General features: G+C 44.3%; 2 protein-coding genes across 2 annotated transcripts in view; one reads left to right on the forward strand and one right to left on the reverse strand.

Annotated features, from left to right (window-relative positions):
- On the reverse strand, positions 1-16,310 carry CCNE1 (cyclin E1). The gene is made up of 12 exons (XM_070952670.1): positions 15,927-16,310; positions 14,377-14,428; positions 12,766-12,859; positions 11,081-11,149; positions 7,168-7,307; positions 6,664-6,799; positions 5,318-5,464; positions 3,724-3,819; positions 2,469-2,603; positions 2,273-2,384; positions 1,338-1,495; positions 1-619 (listed from the first exon to the last, which is right to left on the reverse strand). Exons 2-12 carry the CDS (start codon positions 14,388-14,390, stop codon positions 503-505), a joined length of 1,218 nt encoding a protein of 405 aa, XP_070808771.1. The 5' UTR covers positions 14,391-14,428; positions 15,927-16,310; the 3' UTR covers positions 1-502.
- Positions 16,239-19,906, forward strand: part of LOC139323357 (uncharacterized protein F13E9.13, mitochondrial-like) — a 27,701-nt gene continuing 24,033 nt past the window's right edge. The window contains exons 1-2 of the mRNA XM_070952671.1: positions 16,239-16,300; positions 18,655-18,730. Of these exons, the coding sequence (XP_070808772.1) occupies positions 18,655-18,730 (76 nt within the window). The 5' untranslated portion in view covers positions 16,239-16,300. The remainder of the gene's footprint in view (positions 16,301-18,654; positions 18,731-19,906) is intronic.

Below are 19,906 nucleotides of genomic sequence, written 5' to 3' on the forward strand. Positions count from 1 at the left end.
AGACCGCACTTTATTTAAAAAAAAAAAAAATTAGAGATACATAAGAGCATTTACTTAAAAAAAAAAAAAATCAGGCTGTAAACTTAAATCTGCAGAGGCTTGCCTTCCATGGCAAACTGCAACCAGTGCATTGTTGGGATTCTCAACACCAGACGGCAAAACCTCTTTTATTTTATTTTTTTCTTCGATCAGCACATCAAAAATAACTCTTTCCTTAGCAGCAATCCAAGCACATCCCCCTGTTTGAGGCGGCTGGTATATATTCGAAGAGTTCATTTAAAGACAAGACATTCCATTAAAAAAGAAAAGAAAAACCAGTTTTCAAATCTGGTCGATTTCTTCCATAAAAATACATAAAGGATTTCCCCCCCATTATTGGCAGCATCACGCAAAAATGCAGGCTTGTGAAAATAAAAATATAGGAGAAGGGAGGTGTGTGTGTGTGTGTGTGTTTTTTAAAAAAGCAGCCAATTAGGAGAAGGAGCAGCTTCCATAGCCTTAGCTATTTCGAGGTCCGAGAGAGTTTCTTGCTACTCTGAGGTGGGGTGAGCACACCTGCCGGCAAAGGGGAACACCTGTTCTTCTCAGCTAACATAGCTTGTTTGGATCGAGCTTTGTCCTGGAAGAGAAGAATACCAAAAAGGGAACCATTACTCAGTCATTCAAGTCCACCGATCGATTGTACAGCTATGAGATGTGCAAAGAAGCCCTGCTTTACATATACAAATAAAAAGGTAGTGCTAATTTTTTTTCCCCCCAAGACGCAATTGGACTTTCTGGTTTTTCCTTGAAGACATTTCGCTTCTCATCCAAGAAGCTTACAGAAGCAGTAACTGTGAAAGGGATCTTAAGAGTCTTAGGAGGCAACCAATTCAATTTATTTTTATACTCTTAGACTAGAGGGTCTAAGGGACGCAGTGGTTCAGTGGCTAAGACGCTGAGCTTGTCGATCGAAAGGTCGGCAGGTCAGCGGTTTGAATATCGAGCACCGCGTAACGGGGTGAGCTCCCGTGACTTGTCCCAGCTTCTGCCAACCTAGCAGTTTGAAAGCACGTAAAAAAATGCGAGTAGGAAAATAGGGACCACCTTTGGTGGGAAGGGAACAGTGTTCCGTGCGCCATTGGCGTTAAGTCATGCCGGCCACGTGACCACGGAGACGTCTTCGGACAGTGCTGGCTCTTCGGCTTAGAAACGGAGATGAGCACTGCCCCCTGGAGTTGGGAACGACTACTTTTATCAGTTGTAAGCACCATTGTAACTTCCAAACGGTTAATGAGTTGAGGACCTACCAGTAATTAACAAGGTTAACAATCTTTTCTGGTTCCGTGTTAACTTACCAGCAAGTCGAAGCTGTTTATGTGCGTTTGTATATTGTGCAAATCTTCAGCAGGGACTCCTCTGAAGTGCTTCAGCACCGAACTCCCCACTTCCTTGATAGCCATCGCAAAGGGGACCATCCATTTCACACACTTCTCAATGTCACTCAGTTCATATCCTGGAAAAAAACAACAACCCAGAAACTAAATTCCTGCATCTTCCATACTGCTTTTACTTCCCAGTCCTGAAAGTAGATAATTTTATTATTTACATGTTGTGAAAATATCTACAGACCCCTCACATCCTGGACATAAATTGTTTTAATTTCTACCCTCAAAACGATGCTATAGAGCACTGCACACCAGAACAACTAGACACAAGGACAGTTTTTCCCCGAACGCCACCACTCTGCTAAACAAATAATTCCCACAACACTGTCAAATAATTTACTATTTAATTTACTAAGACTGTATTACTATTACTAAGACTGTATTACTATTATTCTTCTCTTCCTTACTAGTATCTATCTCTTCCCACTTATGACTATAAACATTTTGCTTGTATCTTTCAATTTATATCATTTTTATTTGTTTCCTAGTACGATTTGATAGCTTATTAGTAACCTTGACTATCACTAAGTGCTGTATCTTTTTATTCTTGAAGAATGTATTTTATTCTCCTTATGTACACCGAGAGCATATGCACCTAAGGCAAATTCCTTGTGTGTCCAATCACACTTGGCCAATAAAGAATTCAGTTCTGTTCTGTTCTGTTCTGTTCTGTTCTGTTCTGTTCTGTTTTATTCTATTCTATTCTATTCTATTCTATTCTATTCTATTCTATTCTATTCTATTCTATTCTATTCTATTCTATTCTACTCTACTCTACTCTACTCTACTCTACTCTACTCTACTCTACTCTACTCTACTCTAGATAATTTTACGCAAAGCCTTACCGGAAACTCGCTGCATCAACTCGCAAGAGGAGAAATGATACAACGCTGAAGCAGCCAGGACCCCGTACGTGTACTCCAAACAGCCCACATCAAGGACACACAGGTCCAAAAGCTGAGAAAAGAAGAATGTCAACGATCAGAAGACCACTTTCAGGCTGAGAGAGGAAAACCTGTTGCAGGTAGATTCTATCGTTACCTCTGCTACTTGCACGAATATCTCTTGAGAGTACTGGGGCAGCAGCATCTCACAAATCTCATTTAGATATGCAACCTGCATGTATATATTTAGCCAGGACACCATCGTCAGGGGACTCAGGTTCCAATTCAGCGCCTGGAAGAAGAAGAAGAAAAGATATGCTGGGGCAAGGTGGACACGCTCTCTATCGGGGGTGTCAAACTCGATTTCACTGAGGGCCGCATCAGGGTTGTGTTTGACCTTGGGGGGCTGGAGTGGGCGTGGCTATGGTGGGCGTCACTCATGTTGGGGGGGGGCTGTGGTGGCCCGAGTGCTCTGCCAGTGAAAATGGGCTCCCGAGCTCTCTTTTTTTGCTGGAATGGCTTCCTGCAACCAGGGGTGGCTTCAAAAATTTTAGCAAGGGGTTCTCTGCCCGGCTGCTGAGTGGGCGTGGCCATAGTGGGTGTGGCCTAGTCAGCCTCCTGCACCACGGCCGGGGGGGCGCGTTTTTGCCCTCCCCGGTTTCTGGAGCCTTTCCTCAAGCTTCCGGGAGGGCAAAATCGGCCTCCCCAGGCTCCAGAGGCCCTCTGGAGGCCAGAAACGGGCCCATTTCTGGCCTTCTCGAACTTCTGGTAGGCCCGTTGTTTGCCCTCCCTGAGCCTCCACACATGCCCGGCACTTGCCTGCATCCAAAAAAGGCCACGTGGGGACTCCTGGGAGAGGCGGGGTGGGGTGGGCAGGGCCAGCCAGTAGTGGGATTTGGGGATTCTCTGAACTGCACAGAATCTTACCTAGAGGTTCTGCCGAACCCCTGCGAACCCCCAGCAGCCCACCCCTGCCTGCAACCCTCTGCCAGCGAAAATGGAGCTCAGGAGGGCCGCACATTAAAGTGGAATGTGCATGTATGTAAAGGCGGAATTTGGAGAGGCAACCTTGAAAGCAATTCTTTGGAGTGAGTTTTCTCATTCTTTCTGTGTTGCAGGATAAAACTTTTCGAAACAAATTATCTTTGCACAGTTGCACCAACACTGAAACAAGTTATCTTTGCACAGTTGCGTCAACACTGACAGGGTAAGCCACTAGTATATACTGTAAAAATAAGAGCAAACCCTAACACTGATTATGTTACCTAGCTGGGTAATGAAATGTCTGCAAGAAAGCAGCCAAGCTCAGAGAGCACCAAGGATCCCACAGTTCAACCTGAGCTACAAAATATTCTATCGGTACAGTTGCTTTTCTTCATTTCTTTCAAAAGCGCACATATAGTCCTACCAACCTTCATAATAATGAGTTCCATGCTAATAATGTCGTCTTCTGTGCAAGCACCATCAGTGACGTAGGCGAACTGATGAAGCTTTGGCGGGTAGATCTCCTGCAACAGAGAAGAGAATCAATACACTGGCCCATTCGGTAGTCTGAAAAGACAGCAAGCCAGACGAATAACTCTCACGGATTTACATTTTGTATAATGAAACTATTTTAACATTAAAAAGGTAAAGGTTCCCCTTGCACATGTGTGCTAGTTGTTCCCGACTCTAGGGGGCAGTGCTCATCTCTGTTTCAAAGCTGAAGAGCCAGCGCTGTCCGAAAATGTCTCCGTGATCATGTGGCCGGCATGACTCAACACCAAAGGTGCACGGAACGCTGCTACCTCCCCACTAAAGGTGGTCCCTGTTTTTCTACTTGCATTTTTTACGTGCTTTCGAACTGCTCGGTTGGCAGAAGCTGGGACAAGTAACGGGAGCTCACTCCATTACACGGCACTAGGGATTCGAACCGCTGAACTGCCAACCTTTCGATCAACAAGCTCAGCGTCTTAGCCATTGAGCCACCCTGTCCCTAGCATTTTACCATTAAACTTTTTCTGAGCTGTCATCAAAGCCAACCGTAATGACAAATAACACAGAATCGCAACTTTATATAACCTGGGTTTTGCCAGATATAAAAATGTCTTAAAGCCAGCCAAGATATATCTTTTTTTTTTTTTGTTAAACAAGCCATTAAACCAAAAAACAGCACTGCTCTTTTCCTGCAGGTTTCTTCAACTGGTTGTATTTTCTACCTTTTCTTCTCCTCGGGGAAATCTGGGAATTGAAGTCCATCCAGTTTTATCTTTGCCAGTTTGAAAAACACTGCTCTACAACAGTGGTCACCAACTGGTGGTCTGCAAGAAAATTCTGGTGGTCCGCAGAAAAATTATTTGCCTTTTTAATTATTATTGCACTAAATCAGGGGTCCTCTGGGATGGACACATGCAACGAATGTTTGTGTTGCTGCAGAGAGTCTCCCCCTTCAGGGTCTTTTTGTGGGGGTCGGAGGGGGGCAGAAATTCCGACTTGGGGTCTGCTTCAGGCTCCTGGTGTGGGGCTTTGGGCGAAGGCTGGAGGGAAATGCTGCTGGTGGCAAAGAGCTGGAGGACCTTGTTCCAGTGGGACTGCATCATGGCCTGGAATTGGCTGACCATCTCAGCCTGCTGAGCCTGCAGGCGCCGGTGCCTGGTCTTGCACTCCCGCAGGTCTTCCCTCTGCTTGGAAAGCCTATGCTCCTAGTCCTCAGTGAGGTGCTTCTGCTGAGCCTCCTTCTCAGTGTGATCCAATATGAACTGAGCTGTTTTGCTAACTCTTTCTCATGGTGATTGCTTAGCTCCAACAACTGCTTCCTGTTGGGGCCCTAAGGAGCCCGGGCGGGGAGGCAGCCACACCCACCCAGTCACATGACCACCTAGCCACGCCCACCTAGCTGGTCATTAGGCAGATCATATTAGTGGTCCGTGGGATTTAAAATTATGAAATTTAGTGGTCCCTGAGGTCCGAAAGGTTAGAGATCTCTGCTCTACATCATGGCTCAAGCACCGTGGAGCGAGACTTTACCTCCAGTTTAGCAGCAATAAATAAAGACGATATCCCAATCAGCTGAAGGAGAGTCTTGACAACGTTCTGTTGTGTTGCCATGAACCGATCGAAGAAATCCTGAGCTAAATAAAACGTCTCTCTGTGAAGTCTGTGGACCTCACAAACCTGCAACACACAAATGAACAACGTTGACATCACTCTGCCATGGTTAGAAATCCACAGGAATGCATGTTAAGACAGCAAATTAAATCTACACTTGCCTTCTCTGTAACACAAATACATTCTTGCAACCCAGCAGCTATTTATTCTTTATAGTAAAGTTCCTTGCCTATCTTTTTTCAGAGTTAAATAAAGAAATACAGGGAGTCCTTGCTTAGCGACAATTGGGACTGGCAACTCCACTACCCAGAATCACAGTCATTAAGAGAAAAATCATGTGATCGCAAATTGTGATTTTTTTTTTTTACTTCTGTGTTTCTTTCTCCATTAATTCTGCTTGTTGCAAGCCGATGGGGTGCAAATAGTGACCACGGGATGCTACGAGAGTCATCCACGTAAGGATTGAATACAAAGTGGTAATTAGAAATGGTTAGGTAAAGGTAAAGGTTCCCCTCACACATATGTGCTAATCGTTCCCGACTCTAGGGGGCGGTGCTCATCTCCGTTTCAAAGCCAAAGAGCCAACGCTGTCTGAAGACGTCTCCGTGGTCATGTGGCCGGCATGACGAAACGCCAAAGATGCACGGAACGCTGTTACCTTCCCACCAAAGGTGGTCCCTATTTTTCTACTTGCATTTTTTACCTGCTTTCGAACTGCTAGGTTGGCAGAAGCTGGGACAAGTAACGGGAGCTCACCCCATTATGCGGCACTAGGGATTCGAACCGCTGAACTACCGACAAGCTCGATCCACAAGCTCAGCGTTTTAGCCACTGAGCCACTGCATGGAAATTGTTAGCCATCAGCAAAAATCAGCCTTGAGTATGATATTATTGTTGAGATGATCATTTATAGCAACCGTGGCCCCTTTAAGACTTGTGGACTTCAACTCCCAGCATTCCCATGGCTTGTTGGAGAATTCTTTGGTGTTGGAAGTCCGCAGGTCTTTAAAATGGTCAAGGTGAATTTGTCTAATTTATAGTGTTACTAGTTTCATATAAGAAATGCTTGTGGTTCAATGAACCACCTCAAGAGGTTGATCAGCTGAAGGGTTTGATTAGATGCACCTTTCAACCTAAGGGGAACTAAACAAGGTAGCAAGCCCCACAGATAAAACTATACGGCGAGAATGACAGACCTTGACAAAAGCCCAAAATAGACAATTATATCAGTCTCGTATGTTTGCATGAGCAAAACCATGCCTCACCTCCATTAGCCAATCTAGGAGAATTACTCGCATTTTAGGTTCCAAGAGCGGATGCTTTTCCATATAAAGTTTATCTCTTGCGTACTTCTGTTCCTTATTGAGCATGTTTTGCCATAGTTCATCTCTATTTGCCCAACTACCAAAAGAAAAGAAAGAACATTAAAACAGAGCTGGATTAAACTTCCCACCATTTCTGAATCTCCCCTTCAGCATCTCATAGAAATTTGAGACAGTGCAGCCAATTGCTGGAATGGAAGCAAAATTTGCCATGGATTCTTAAAAGGCAAACAAAACCAGTTTACAAGCCACCAGATAGTCTTTTAAGGTCATTTAAAAGCTTACGATCCCCCCAAGCCTCGTGAAAATGTACTTCCTGCTCACTCTCGTAATGCCAAACCAAAATGAAAAGTAAAAATGCTCAGTTTTTCATCACCTGAATTAAGCAGTTTAATAACAAGGGGGAAAAAAAACACACAGAATGTATCAAAATGGTGAGAAACTTACCCCAAAACAGGCAATGGTGTCTCCTTAGCCGAAACCAGCCTCTGATGCTTGGAAGTTGTAAAGTTTGCATTCTCAAGTTCTTCATCTTTCTCTGGTGTAGGGATCAGCAAGTGCGAATAAGGACAAGTGGCATAATTTGACTATCGAAAGAAAAACAACAGCAGAGTGTCAAAGTCCAAAGTTCCAAAAAGGTTTACTGAACTACAGATTAATTTTCCAACGATTACAAGTTCCAACAAGTTAAAGATTGGGATTCCCCCACCCCCCCTTTACTCTGTAACTGTTTCTCCAACATGATTATTTACAAGGGGGTTTATTCTGCTTATGTTCCCATCACAAAAACTTTGGTGACTTCAAGAGAACAGAAAAACGGTCAGCAGAGCTAATATAGTTAAGAGAACTTGCCATGCTGGAGTTGCTTCACCAGAGAAAAAGATATTCTGCAGAAGGAAAACAGGACTTTTGCTTTAGAATCTCATCTGTTTATTTTCCATCTGATGGCAAAATTCCGTTGTGATGGAGAAAAATAAGATACAGAGGGATTTGGGTGGGAAGAAAACATATGAAAGTTCCAAACTGCTACTTCTGATATTTTTAAGGGTAAATAAACTTTGAAAGAGTAGAAACACAATTTCTTCTTCTCTCTTTTTTTTTTAAAAAGATTGTTTCCATTCAATGCATGTACAAGCCAGACACAAAATATATGAATTTAGCCATCTCAAGATAATAGTACTGCTGTGTACCGAAGGAATTGCAGGTGCTGACTGTAATCCAGCGTCTACACTAATCTTTACATTCTGAAAATACATGCTCTGAATACATTATGCGCTACTAGCATGCCAAAGAGTTAAAGGACTTAACTCTTGCAAAGGATTTAAATAAACTTAAGATGCTTTTGTGACCCCAGTGAAACACAGAAGTCCCTGATAATTTAAGTTGTAAGGAATTTTTTATTTAAAAGAAAAAAGAACAGTTCACATTTGGTGCATAAGGTATTTTAATTGGATAGCCAGTCATATGAACAGGAATACTTTCTTTAGACTGGTGAAGTTTCCTCACCGACACCTACCATCTGAAACAAAAAATAATTTACTTTTTAATTAAATCACGTCAATTCACTCTACTTCCCCTACTTCTCATTGTAGTTTTAAAAAAAGATGCAGTTCACAAGGTAAAGATTATTTCTGCTACAGGCACTATAAATATGGATGCCGCACTGCTCCTATATACCCATGGAGCCATATCGGTGGGCACGCAAGCATGGCCCTACCTCAGCTGCAGCCAGCCAGCTGATTTTTGAGCCTTCCAGGCCCACCGGAAGTCGGGAAACAGGCTGTTTCTGGCCTCCGGAGGGCCTCCGGGGGGGGGGAGGAGCCGTTTTTGCCCTCCCCAGGCTCCTAGAAAGCATCTGGAGCCTGGGGAGAGCGAAAAATGGGCCTTCCAGTCCCACCAGAAGTCGGTAAACGGGCCGTTTCCGGCCTTCCGGAGGGCTTCCAGGCGGTTGGGGAAGGCTGTTTTTGCCCTCCCCAGGCTCCTAGAAAGGTTAGCAAAAAGGTTAGCCATCATTGCTATGTACCTTCACAAAAATTTGAGAAGTTGCCAAAACATTCCGCTTCAGATACTCAATGAAACTGACCACTTCATTGGCCTTTTGATAAACTTAAGCCATCAAGCAAGACATGCTAAATGAATAAACCTTGCATTTCAGTCTGGAATTCAGATGTGTTCTTCTAAAGCCTTTTCAATTTTTGCAAGGATCTGGCAGCAATTCCTGTAGAGAGTAGCAAGCTATCTAAACTTTGACTTCACAAGCGTACGAGGTGATCAGGATGACATCATGTTAACTGCAAAGCACTTTTAAGTATTGGAAAAGATGCCATGTAATCTGTTAAGAGTTGCAAAGCCCTGGTTCTGTACATTGTACACTGAAGGAAAACGGAAGGTCTAAAAAGTTATGAAAGCCATTTCTCCAATTGCCAAATATTATCTAAGTATTTTGCAAGCCCAGAAAATGACTGTTCTGCTTGATACATGATAGCATCATTAAAAGGGCACATACTTGAAAGAAGCTATGAAATAATATATGGCAGCAAACATTCATGAGCTGTAATCACCAAAGGACTCGGCTACCTAAACAGTGCTACCGTATTTTTTGGACTATAAGACGCTCCGGACTATAAGACGCTTTTGGGGAGGAAAACAAGAAAAAAAAATCTCCCTCTATCCCTAGCAATTTGCCTCCTTGCAGCAAACAGCCTGGTCAGCTTCAGCACAGCCTGATTTAGCATGAGCAGCTGACTGGCGGTTGGATCGGCCTCCCAGAATATAGCCTATCAGCTGTTCCAGGCTGCGGGGCTCGCCACCGTCCATCACTGCCATTGCCACCTACTGCTGCTGACGCCTATCACCGCCTCTGCATGTCCTGTTTTTGGCTTCCGTGTGCTCCATTTTTGGCCTCTGTGCATCCCATTTTTGGCCTGTTCCAGGTGGTGGGGATCACCATCGCCTATCCCCACCCACTGGAATGGGCCAAAAATGCGGCGCATGGAGGCCAAAAATGGGGCGCGCAGAGGGAGTGAGCGATAGGCGGCAGCAGTGATGGGCGATGACATGCGGTGACAGCGGTGATGGGTGGTGGCGATCCCCACAGCCTGGAACAGCTGATAGGCAGCATTCTGGGAGGAAGATCCAACTGCAGATCAGCTGCTTATGCTAAATCAGGCTGTGTTGAAGCTGACCAGGCTGTTTGCTGCAAGGAGGCAAATTGCTGGGAGGCAGAGGCTGAAGGGTGGGGGCCAGTGGGTGGGCGGGACTTCGGCAACAGTTGCTTTATAAGACGCACAGACATTTCCACCCATTTTGTGGGGGGGGAGGGCGGAAGTGCGTCTTATACACCGAAAAATACTGTATTTTTAAAATACACGTTCCTTATACATATATTGTACATATGTATAGATCTGTACATACTTACATATTGCCTTTTGTAAGGAACAGAGAAAGGAGCAACTTGTGTTTCAGTATTGCAATATTGAGATACACAGCAATATGTAATACTAAGACACAAGTTGATTATATTTTATTTTTTTAATTTTTGATTTATATGCCGCCCTTCTCCGGAGACTCGGGGCGGCTTACAATGCGTTAAGCAATAGCCTTCATACTTTTGTATATTTTATACCAAGTCAGCTTATTGCCCCCACAACCGGGTCCTCATTTTACCTACTTAGAAAGGATGGAAGGCCAAGTCAACCTTGAGCCTGGTGAGAATTGAACTCGCAGTAATTGCAGGCAGCTGGAAGCTAAATACTACCTTTAACAGTAGCATTAGTCTGCTGCGCCACTCAGGCTCTATTCACTGAAACAAGGATGCCTGTTTCACGAGTAGCAAAATAGGCCAGACGGAGGAAAAGAACAGATGAAAGATATCTCACAGCCTCTTTTCAAATAGAATTAAATCTATATTACTTGGCGCTGAACATTGGCAAGTGTTCTTTTCATTTGGGAAAGCTCAAGAAGTTAATATTTTAAAGGCTGATTGACAATTAGACCAGTTTATTCTGATCAAAGTCAATCCATAACCAAAAGCATTTTTTTTTTTTTTGCTGTAAGAGCATTTTGTTAATTAATTTTCCACCGTATCACATGCTACCTAATTCGTGGCAGATTCCAGGCAGCTTACCACCGGTAAGAGAAAATGTGAATTAAAAACAATTAAGATAACCTAAACATCATGCCCAACCCATACAATCAAGATACGTTAGAAGAAAGATGGCGGACACAAAAATTGAACAAAAAATATTATTTTGCAGATTTATGCACAGAAAAAGAATCAGGTTTCATGCCTACGAAGTAACTTCCCATTCGTGAAAACTTCGTCATAATATGTCCGGCGATGTGAAAGTGCGAAAGTTACCTGACTTTCATTTGATTTCCTGTTGGTTGTATTTATACTGGAAGTATCTTCATCTGGATCTTGTAAAAACTGAAAGAAAAGAGTAATTCAGGACTAAGATTTGCAGTGTAAAAATAGGATAGATGTACTACTGAAATTAGATTGTATACTCCTTGTCCTACCGTATTTTTCGGAGTATAAGACTCACCATTTTCTCCCCTAAAAGGGGGTGAAAATTTAGGTGCGTATTATACACTGAATGTAGTCTCGCCCACCCATTGGCCCCCACCCTTTGGCCTCTGCCTCCCAGCAGTTTACCTCCATGCAGCAAACAGCAAGAAAAAACAGCTCCTTTCAGCTTCAGCACAGCCTAATTAGCACAAGTTGATTGGATCAGCCTCCTGACTCTCAGCTGTTTTGCTCTCAGCTGTTTTGCACAGGGCCTCTGCTGCTTGCTGCAAAGAGGTAAATTGCTGGAGCAGATTTTTTTTTTCCTTGTGCTAATCAAGCTATGCTGAAAACAAAAATGAAAGTAAAGCAGGCTGTTTGCTGCAACGAGACGAAATTGCTCAGAGGCAGAGGGAGATTTCTTTTTCATCTTTTCCTCATCAAAAAAGGTAGGTGCATTTTATAATCCGGAGCGTCTTATACTCCAAAAAATACAGTTAAGTCCCTTCAGCTGACTTTGAAACACCACTTGTTATCACAGTTAAAAAGTAGTTACTTCAATTGTTACTACTTTGGTATGTATTGCCTCACTTCAGATGACTTGCTACTTTCTCTTAAATACAAAAACAAACTCAATAGCCTGCAGCAACAACATTAGCAGTTAAGAAGTTAATGTTTCTAGACCGGAATCAAATCCTTCACAGAATAGATCAACACAGTGGAGATAGAAAACAGGCCCTTCATTTCTACGGCAAGGAAAATGGATGCCAAGAGGAAAAACTTTGATTGCGGTCAAACAGTTTTGCTGTGTGTATGTAAAAAGAGACACAGAAAGATTTCACCTCCAATCCCTGGTATAATCTCCAGAAATATTTGGAGAAGATTCTTGCTTGAACTCTACTGATTAGTAAGATCTCCCCACCCTCAAGTTAGAGGAGAACCTAAGGAGCTCCAAATACTAATTGGTCACAACTCCTAGTAGAATCATCTCAGGCAGAGACAATAATGAGAAATGCTAGGAATGAAACAAAGCTCACCCAGATTTTCATTTGTGCAAGTAGCATTTTTTTTTTTTAAATATCGAGCAAGTAATTGCCAGGTCAAATGTATGATTAAAAATAAAGTTTACTTTTATCATCTTCTCTCTCTCTCTCCCTCTTCTCTCTATTCTTTTTCCTTCCTTCCTTCCTTCCTTCCTTCCTTCCTTCCTTCCTTCCCTTCCCTTCCTCCTTCCTTCTTTCCTTCCTTCCTCCCCACCATGAATTTAGCATCCTTCTGGGTAAAACAGAGCAGATAAGGGAGATGAGAGGCCTGGTCTGGTGTGGTTAGTGGCCAATAAATCCTTCTCTCTCTCTCTCTCTCTCCCTCTCTTTCACCCCCTCCCTCCCAGGAATCAGAAGCCATTTTTCAGCCAGCGGTCATTTCCATCAGCCCTGCGTCCTTCCAGTTGTGTTGGATTACACCATCACCTTACTCAGCTCGGACAGCCACGTGGGGATTTTACAGCAGAGAGCAATCCATTACAATTGGGTACTTACTACTACGACGTCAGCTTTTCTTTTGCGGGTCCGGACAACAAACTCAGGAGCACCATCCCTCTCAGTTTTCTCAAGTTTCCTGTCCTGGCAGTCACTACAAGAGAGATTTGGATTACTACGACACACTCTACATGAGCCTGCCCTTGAAGAGCACTCAGAAGCCGCAGTTGGTCCAGAATGTGGCAGTAAGCAGTCTTGGGTATTTTTCATTATGCCATTAACTTCTGCAAGTTACATTGGCTCCCAGGTATAATTCAAGGTGCTGTCATCGCTTGTAAAGTCCTCCATAGCATAGAACCAGCTTATTTGTGAGACCATCATTCTACTAGTGGTTTCTGCCTCTCCCATTAGATCAGTGGTGAAATTCAGCTGGCTCTATCCGGATCGCATGATCTGGTAGCACCGGCAGAGGCTCTGCCCACTGGCCTGGACGACATCACGTCCTGTTTTTGACCTTCTGCATGTGCACACAAGGTTCTGTGCATGCTTGGAGGAGGTACGTGTGCTCCGTGGTCATGTGGCCGGCATGACTCAACACCAAAGGCGCACGGAACGCTGTTCCCTTCCCACCAAAGGTGGTCCCTATTTTTCTACTTGCATTTTTTACCTGCTTTTGAACTGCTAGGTTGGCAGAAGCTGGGACAAGTAAGGCGAACTCACCCTGTTACGCAGCACTAGGGATTTGAACCGCTGAACTGCCGACCTTTCGATCGACAAGCTCAGCATCTTAGCCACTGAGCTACCGCGTCCCTTATAAATAAATAGACCTAACTTAATCATCTCCCTTCTTAGCATAGTTAGTGTGATGGATGATGATGATGATGATGATGATGATGATGATGATGATTATTATTATTATTATTATTTCGATTTATAGGCCGCCCTTCTCTGGAGACTCAGGGCGGCTTACAATGCGTTAAGCAATAGCCTTCATACTTTTGTATATACCTGCTTAGTAGGGCTTTTTTGGCCCCCCCTAAGCGGTGTTCTTTTTTATACAAAGTCAGCTTATTGCCCCCACAAACTGGGTCCTCATTTTACCTACCTCGGAAGGATGGAAGGCTGAGTCAACCTTGAGCCTGGTGAGAATTGAACTCACAGTAATTGCAGGCAGCTGGCAGCTAAGTGCTACTTTAACAGCAGCTTAGTCCGCTGCGCCACCAAGGCTCCTAGTCCACCAAGGTTAAGACAATGGCCTAGAAACCAGGCGTTGGTGAGTTCTAGTCCTAACTTATGTATGGAAGCCAGATGGGTGACTTTGGGAGAATCACCCAGAGATGGTGAGTTCTAGTCCCACTTTAGTCATAAAAGTCCACTGGGCCCCATCACTTTCCCAGCCCAACTCTCACCTCACAGGGTTGCTGTAGGGAAAATAGGAGGAGGAAGGACTACTACTGCCTTGAGTTACTTATAAAGGAATAAAGGTGGGATAAAAGTCAAATAAAGGAAGGAAGGAGGAAAAGGAGCAACCACACTTAGCAATAAGCTGAATCTTCATGATTGAATTGGAGTCAGAAAATGTCTTTCTAATTTACTGAAGAGAGCAAAGGAGAGCCTAGTTTCAGAAACCAAGTTTCGGAAGGGTGGAGCATAGACAAATATGCAACTCACCTCTCACCAGGCATGGTGGTTTGGAGAAATCAAGATAAGGCCCAGCCAGAAACTGAAAGGGAAAAAAAAATGGTTTGCAGATTTTTTTTTCTTCTTCACTAAATCAGTTGTAAAAGTATTGCAAGCTATTAAGGCGACTTGATTTTTTTTTTTAAAGGAAAAAAGGGAAGAGAAAGAACAATCATTCCTAGACGCAAAGATGCAAAGCCAGAATAGGGATTGGTGTATTTTTTTTTTAAAAAGAGAGACCACTGATATGACTCTTAGCATGGCCAGAGGAAAAAAAAATATATTAGGAAAGCAAAAGAAAAAGAAAAATGGATGGCCTAACAAGAGAAGCCAGAAGCTTTTTAACAGCAAAGAACTGAAAACAAGAAAGAGAAAAACAAACCATTCAGAAACGTTGTATCCTATATTTAAAATGTGACACTTATTTATATATGTATTTAAAAAAATCAGCAAGCCTCAAGGACCATGTAAGTTCACCCACCCTCCAAAGCAATCAAAATCCCACAGGATCCCCAGATAATTAGGCACCCCAGATAAGCCCCTTCCCCCCTCCCCAAATATGGCTCAGCCACCACTCTCCCAACATGTGCCCATGACTGATGGGGCCAGCAAGACAACCCCTTCCCTGGCCTTCAAGGACTATCATATCAGACATAATAAATGCAATGGTTATAAGGGGAGGGAGGCTAGGACAGGCCCTACTATCCCCTTCCCCTCTTTTAAAGATACCTTTGCAAACACAACCCCAGAAACCCCCTCCCCCCAAATAATATGGCTCAGCCACAACTCCCCCAACATGTGCCCTGCACTGATGGTGGCTAGGAAGACCTCTCCTTCCCCAGCCTTCAATCAAAACCATATAACAAGACATACTAAAGAAATGCAATGCTTATAAGGGGAGGGGGTGGGTTAGGATAGGCCCCGACATCCCCCTTCCCTGCTTCATAAAGATACCTCTGCAAAGACCCCCTATGAACCCCCTTCTCCCAATATGGCTCAGCCAACATGTGCTGATGGTAGATAAGAAGCCCCCTCCCCAATTATTCAAGCATAATGTATTTAATACATAAATGCAGTAATTTAAGGGAGGGGGTGGCTAGGACAGGCTCTGCCATCTCCCCTTCCCCTCTTTAAAAAATACCTCTGCAAAGACCCCCCATGAAGCCCCTTCTCCCCAAATATGGCTCAGCCAACATGTGCTGACAGTAGATAAGAAGCCCCCCCCCAATTATTCAAGCATAATATATTTAATACATAAATGCAATAATTTAAGGGAGGGGGGATGGCTAGGACAGGCCCTGCCATCCCCCCTTCCCCTCTTTATAAAGATACCTCTGCAAAGACCCCCATGAAGCCCTTCTCCCCAAATATGGCTCAGCCAACATCTGCCGGCGACTGACGGTAGATAGGAAGGCCCCCCCTCCAATTATTCAAGCATAATACATTTAATCCATCCATGCAAATAATTTAAGGGTGGGGGGGTTGGATGGCTAGGACAGGCCCTGCCATCCCCCCCTCCCCTTCCCCTCTTTAAAAGATACCTCTTTTGCAAACAGCCCCCCCCCGAAGAAGCCCCTTCCCCAATTCGGCAGGGAGGGAAGGGAGGCCCCTTCTAGGCTGCCGGCGCTGGCGTGCGCCCCTGCGGCGTTGGCGGGCGGGCTGGCTGGCGGGCAGGAGGCAGGAAGGCGGGCTCGTCTGGGCCTGCGTTTGGGCGCCTCCTCGCAAGCGCGGCGGGTCCCCTGCGCGGCTCGCAAAGCGCGGTTTTTGGCGCACAGGGCGGGCCCAGGTCCCCGAGCGAGGGCATTTACGCAGCGCCCGCAGCCTTCCGCGGGTCTCTCCAAGTGGAACCAGCCGCGCGCGCCTCCTCTCCGCGCCGGGGCTCCGGCAGGTGGAGGGCGGAGGGACCCCCATCCAGGTGAGCGCGGGGAACCGGCCCGCACGGCTCCGGAGCGCGGGGGGAGGGGGGGGAAGGCGGAGGGGAAACCCCCCCCCGGGAAAGGCGGGGCTTCTGCAGAGGCGGGGCGCAAGGGAGCCAGTGCGTAAAGCTCGGGCTGAGCGCGAATAAGCGAGCGGTGGAGACGGCGGCGGGGAGGTTCCTCCCGCGTTGGGCGAGCGCGCGTGGGAGCCAAGGACGGGGTGGGGGTGGTGGTGGTGGGGGTGGGGAATCCCCGAAGGTGGGTGGGAGGAAACTGCGTCCACAGTTTTTTTTTGGGGGGGGAGGGGGGAATCCCGTGGAAGGGAAAAGTGGGGGAGGCTGCCAAAATGCATTCCTGGGCGCAGACTTTGGAGAGATCCCGGGTGCTCCCTTTGCAAAAAAAAATTTTCAGCAAAAATCTGAAAATTAAAAAAAAAAAAGTTTTCAATTTTTTTTCAAAAAAAAAAGTTTTCAATTTTTTTTCAAAAAAAAAAGTTTTCAATTTTTTTTCAAAAAAAAAAAAGTTTTCAATTTTTTTGGCCCCCTCCAAAAAAGGGAAAAAAATGGGAAAATTCCGTTCAACTGGGTTTAGGAATTGCACCCTCACAGTGGTGGGATTCAGCCGGTGCGCACCACTTCGGGAGAACCGGTGGTTAACTTTCTGAGCAGTTTGGCAAGCTGGTTTGTGGAAGAAATCATTAGGGCAAAGAACCGGTTGTTAAATTACTTGAATCCCACCGCTGCACCCCCAGCCCATCTGTAGGCGGGAGATGCCAAATCGTCGCGGCATCTCATCATTTTCCCAAAATAGACCAGTGGCTCCGGGTTCCTTTTCAGGGTTGGAATGAATTGTCCTCGATATATTTAAAGGCTGCAGCTGGTATATATATTTTACTAGTCTGGTTTTTCCCCTAGCCTGAGTTAGTTTTAAAATTCAAATGTTTACTATACAGGCAATCCTTGATTTATGACCGCAATTGAGTCCCAAATTTCTGTGGTTAAGTGAGACGTTTGTTAAGTGAGTGTTGCCCCATTTTATGACCTTTCTGGCCCCAGTTGGTAACTGAATCACTGCAGTTGATAAGTTAATAGCCCGGTTGTTAAGCACATGTGGCTTTCTCATTAACTTTGCTTGTCGGAAGGTCACAAAAGAGGATTGCGGGACCTCAGGATACTGCAACCGTCATAAATATGAACCAGTTGCCAAGTGTCTGAATTTTGATCACATGACCTCAGGGTCATAAGTGTGAAAAATAGGACATAAGTCGCTGTTTTCAATCCCGTTGTAACTTTGAATGGTCACTAAATGAACTGTTGTAAGTCGAGGATTACCTGTACTGCATTCTGTCCATGACTGCTCTTCGTTAAATTACATTTACATTATTATTACCGTGTTTCCCCCAAAATAAGACCCTGTCTTATATTTTTTTTGAACCCTGAAATAAGCGCTTGGCCTTATTTTTGGGGAGGTCTTATTATTTGGGGGCGCTTGGAGCAAGATGGGGCTCCTCTTGCTATCTTACCTGATTTCCAGCTCTGCGTTTAAATATTTTCAAGGAGGGCTTATTTTCAGGGGGGGTTATTTTAGCGTATACACTCAAAAGCTTGATTGGGCTTATTATCGGGGGATGTCTTATTTTTGGGGAAACAGGGTTTTGGCTGGATGGATATCATCCTAAGAGCTTTGTCCAAAGGATCACTTGCTAGTGGGCTCAATAATAAAATCTGCTGATTATTTTGGGCGATAAATGACAATTACTTCTTAGATCAATTATAATTTCATGACGGTGCATCTGGCAGAGGCAAGTGGCCAACTCTGGATGGGGCAGGGGGGGAAATCTCAGTAGAAACAAGAGTGCTAGAAAGTTGTAAATCTTGAAAACAAGTTCTGAGTGTGCGCGGAACACATATACCCACACAAGCACACACGCACGCGTGCACCTCCCCTTTGTTTTTGTTGGTTTTTTTGTTTAATTTTAAATATTTCATTAGTTTTAAAAGTAAAACAATGAACATTGCTCAACGTCTCTGGTTTCTAACATTTGCGTCTAAATCAAGTTAATAAGTAATCTGTTCCTTGATCTATATACACATTTACATATCTCCTATTTCATTATATATCAAGTATGCAGTGTTTTACTTCCTAAACAACTATGCATGTATTTAATAAACCTATATTACATTCACAAATTCAATATACATTGATATATTGATATACATTGATATATCCATGTATATCCCCTTTGTATTACTAGAGCATGTAATAATAGGAGATAAATCTCTTGCTTATATAGACCCTTTAAAGGCAGTTGGCTGGGCAGGAGTTGATTTCAATGTGTTTCTCTTCTCTCCAGATGCAGAAGTTCCTGCAGCTTTTTGGGCGTCTGAAATCGGTCATCCTTGGCATGGTGCATGTCAGAGCATTGCCAGGTAAATGCCTTCTCATTGTTGTTTCTCTTTAAAAGACATAGGAAAAATGGGGATATTACCAAGGAGCGGTGGGAAAGTAGAAGATAGTTTTCCTACTATTCAGTAGCAATAGCACACTTCATAGTGTTTCCCAGCCCTCTCTAAGCAGTTTAAAAAGTCAGCATATCGCCCCCAACAATCTGGGTCCTCATTTGACTGACCTAGGAAGGATGGAAGGCTGAGTCAACTTTGAGCCGGTGAGAATCGAACTGCTGGCAATCGGCAGAGTTAACCTGCAATACTGCATTCTAACCACTGCGCCCTCATGGCCCAGTAGAACCTATTGATCTGCCTACCTCGGTGGATGTAAAGTAAATCTCCAATAAATTTATGTCTAATATCTCTCCCAGCCAACCTGGAGTTCAAATTGGGGAATTTTTGTTTGCAAAGTATGGACAATACCACTGGATCCTTGCATTATAGTGAACTGTGCCCATTAGGTTGGTTTGCCTCAGTTTCTCCAACAAGTTTTCTTCTTCCACTGTGTTTACAGAGTAAGTCTACCTTAAAACTTACTCCCAAAGCTGTATCAACTTATATGATCTAGTATTGAAGGAAAGGAAATTCATAAATAGGATAATAACAATAATAATAATAACTTTATTGTCATTGTACGTGTATACACAGTATACCCATACAACGAAATTCACTTAACACCCAAAGACCAGGCCCAACACACAAAACAATCCCAAACGCACCCCCCACCCACCACAAATTCCCCGGCCCTGAACCACCCAAACATCCACACAACAGACCAAGTAATGCTGTCCAACAGCTCACTGATGGTGGCCCTTTAGTTCATTCTTGAGTGCAATTATAGCTCTGGGATAAAAACTATTCAGAAAACATGTGGTCTGAGTTTTAATTGTTCTGTATGTTCTGCCAGAAGGCAACAGTCCAAAAAGATGGTAAGCAGGATGGGAAGAGTCTCTGAGAATGTTATGCAACTTTCTCAAATAGCGAGATTCGAAGATGTCATCTAGGGCTGGTAGCTGGAGCCCGATGATATTCTGGGCAGTTTTAATGATTCTCTGTAGAGCTTATTTGTTCGCTACAGAGCTGCTCCCATACCATACAAGAATGCCATATGTCAGGACACTCTCAATGGTGCTGCGATAATAGATGCTGAGATAGATT

The sequence above is a fragment of the Pituophis catenifer genome, unplaced genomic scaffold, assembly GCF_029215685.1.
Source record: "Pituophis catenifer annectens isolate HBS135680 unplaced genomic scaffold, rPitCat1.0.hap2 SCAF_13, whole genome shotgun sequence".
Lineage (NCBI taxonomy): Eukaryota > Metazoa > Chordata > Lepidosauria > Squamata > Colubridae > Pituophis > Pituophis catenifer.

Excerpts from the sequence above, each read along its gene's own strand:
- CCNE1 (XM_070952670.1), bottom strand. Across the intron at positions 2,604-3,723 it reads TGGAACTCATTATTATGAAG|GCGCTGAATTGGAACCTGAG; the intron begins GTTGGTAGGACT and ends TTCTTCTTCCAG. Across the intron at positions 620-1,337 it reads TAAACAGCTTCGACTTGCTG|GACAAAGCTCGATCCAAACA; the intron begins GTAAGTTAACAC and ends CTTCTCTTCCAG.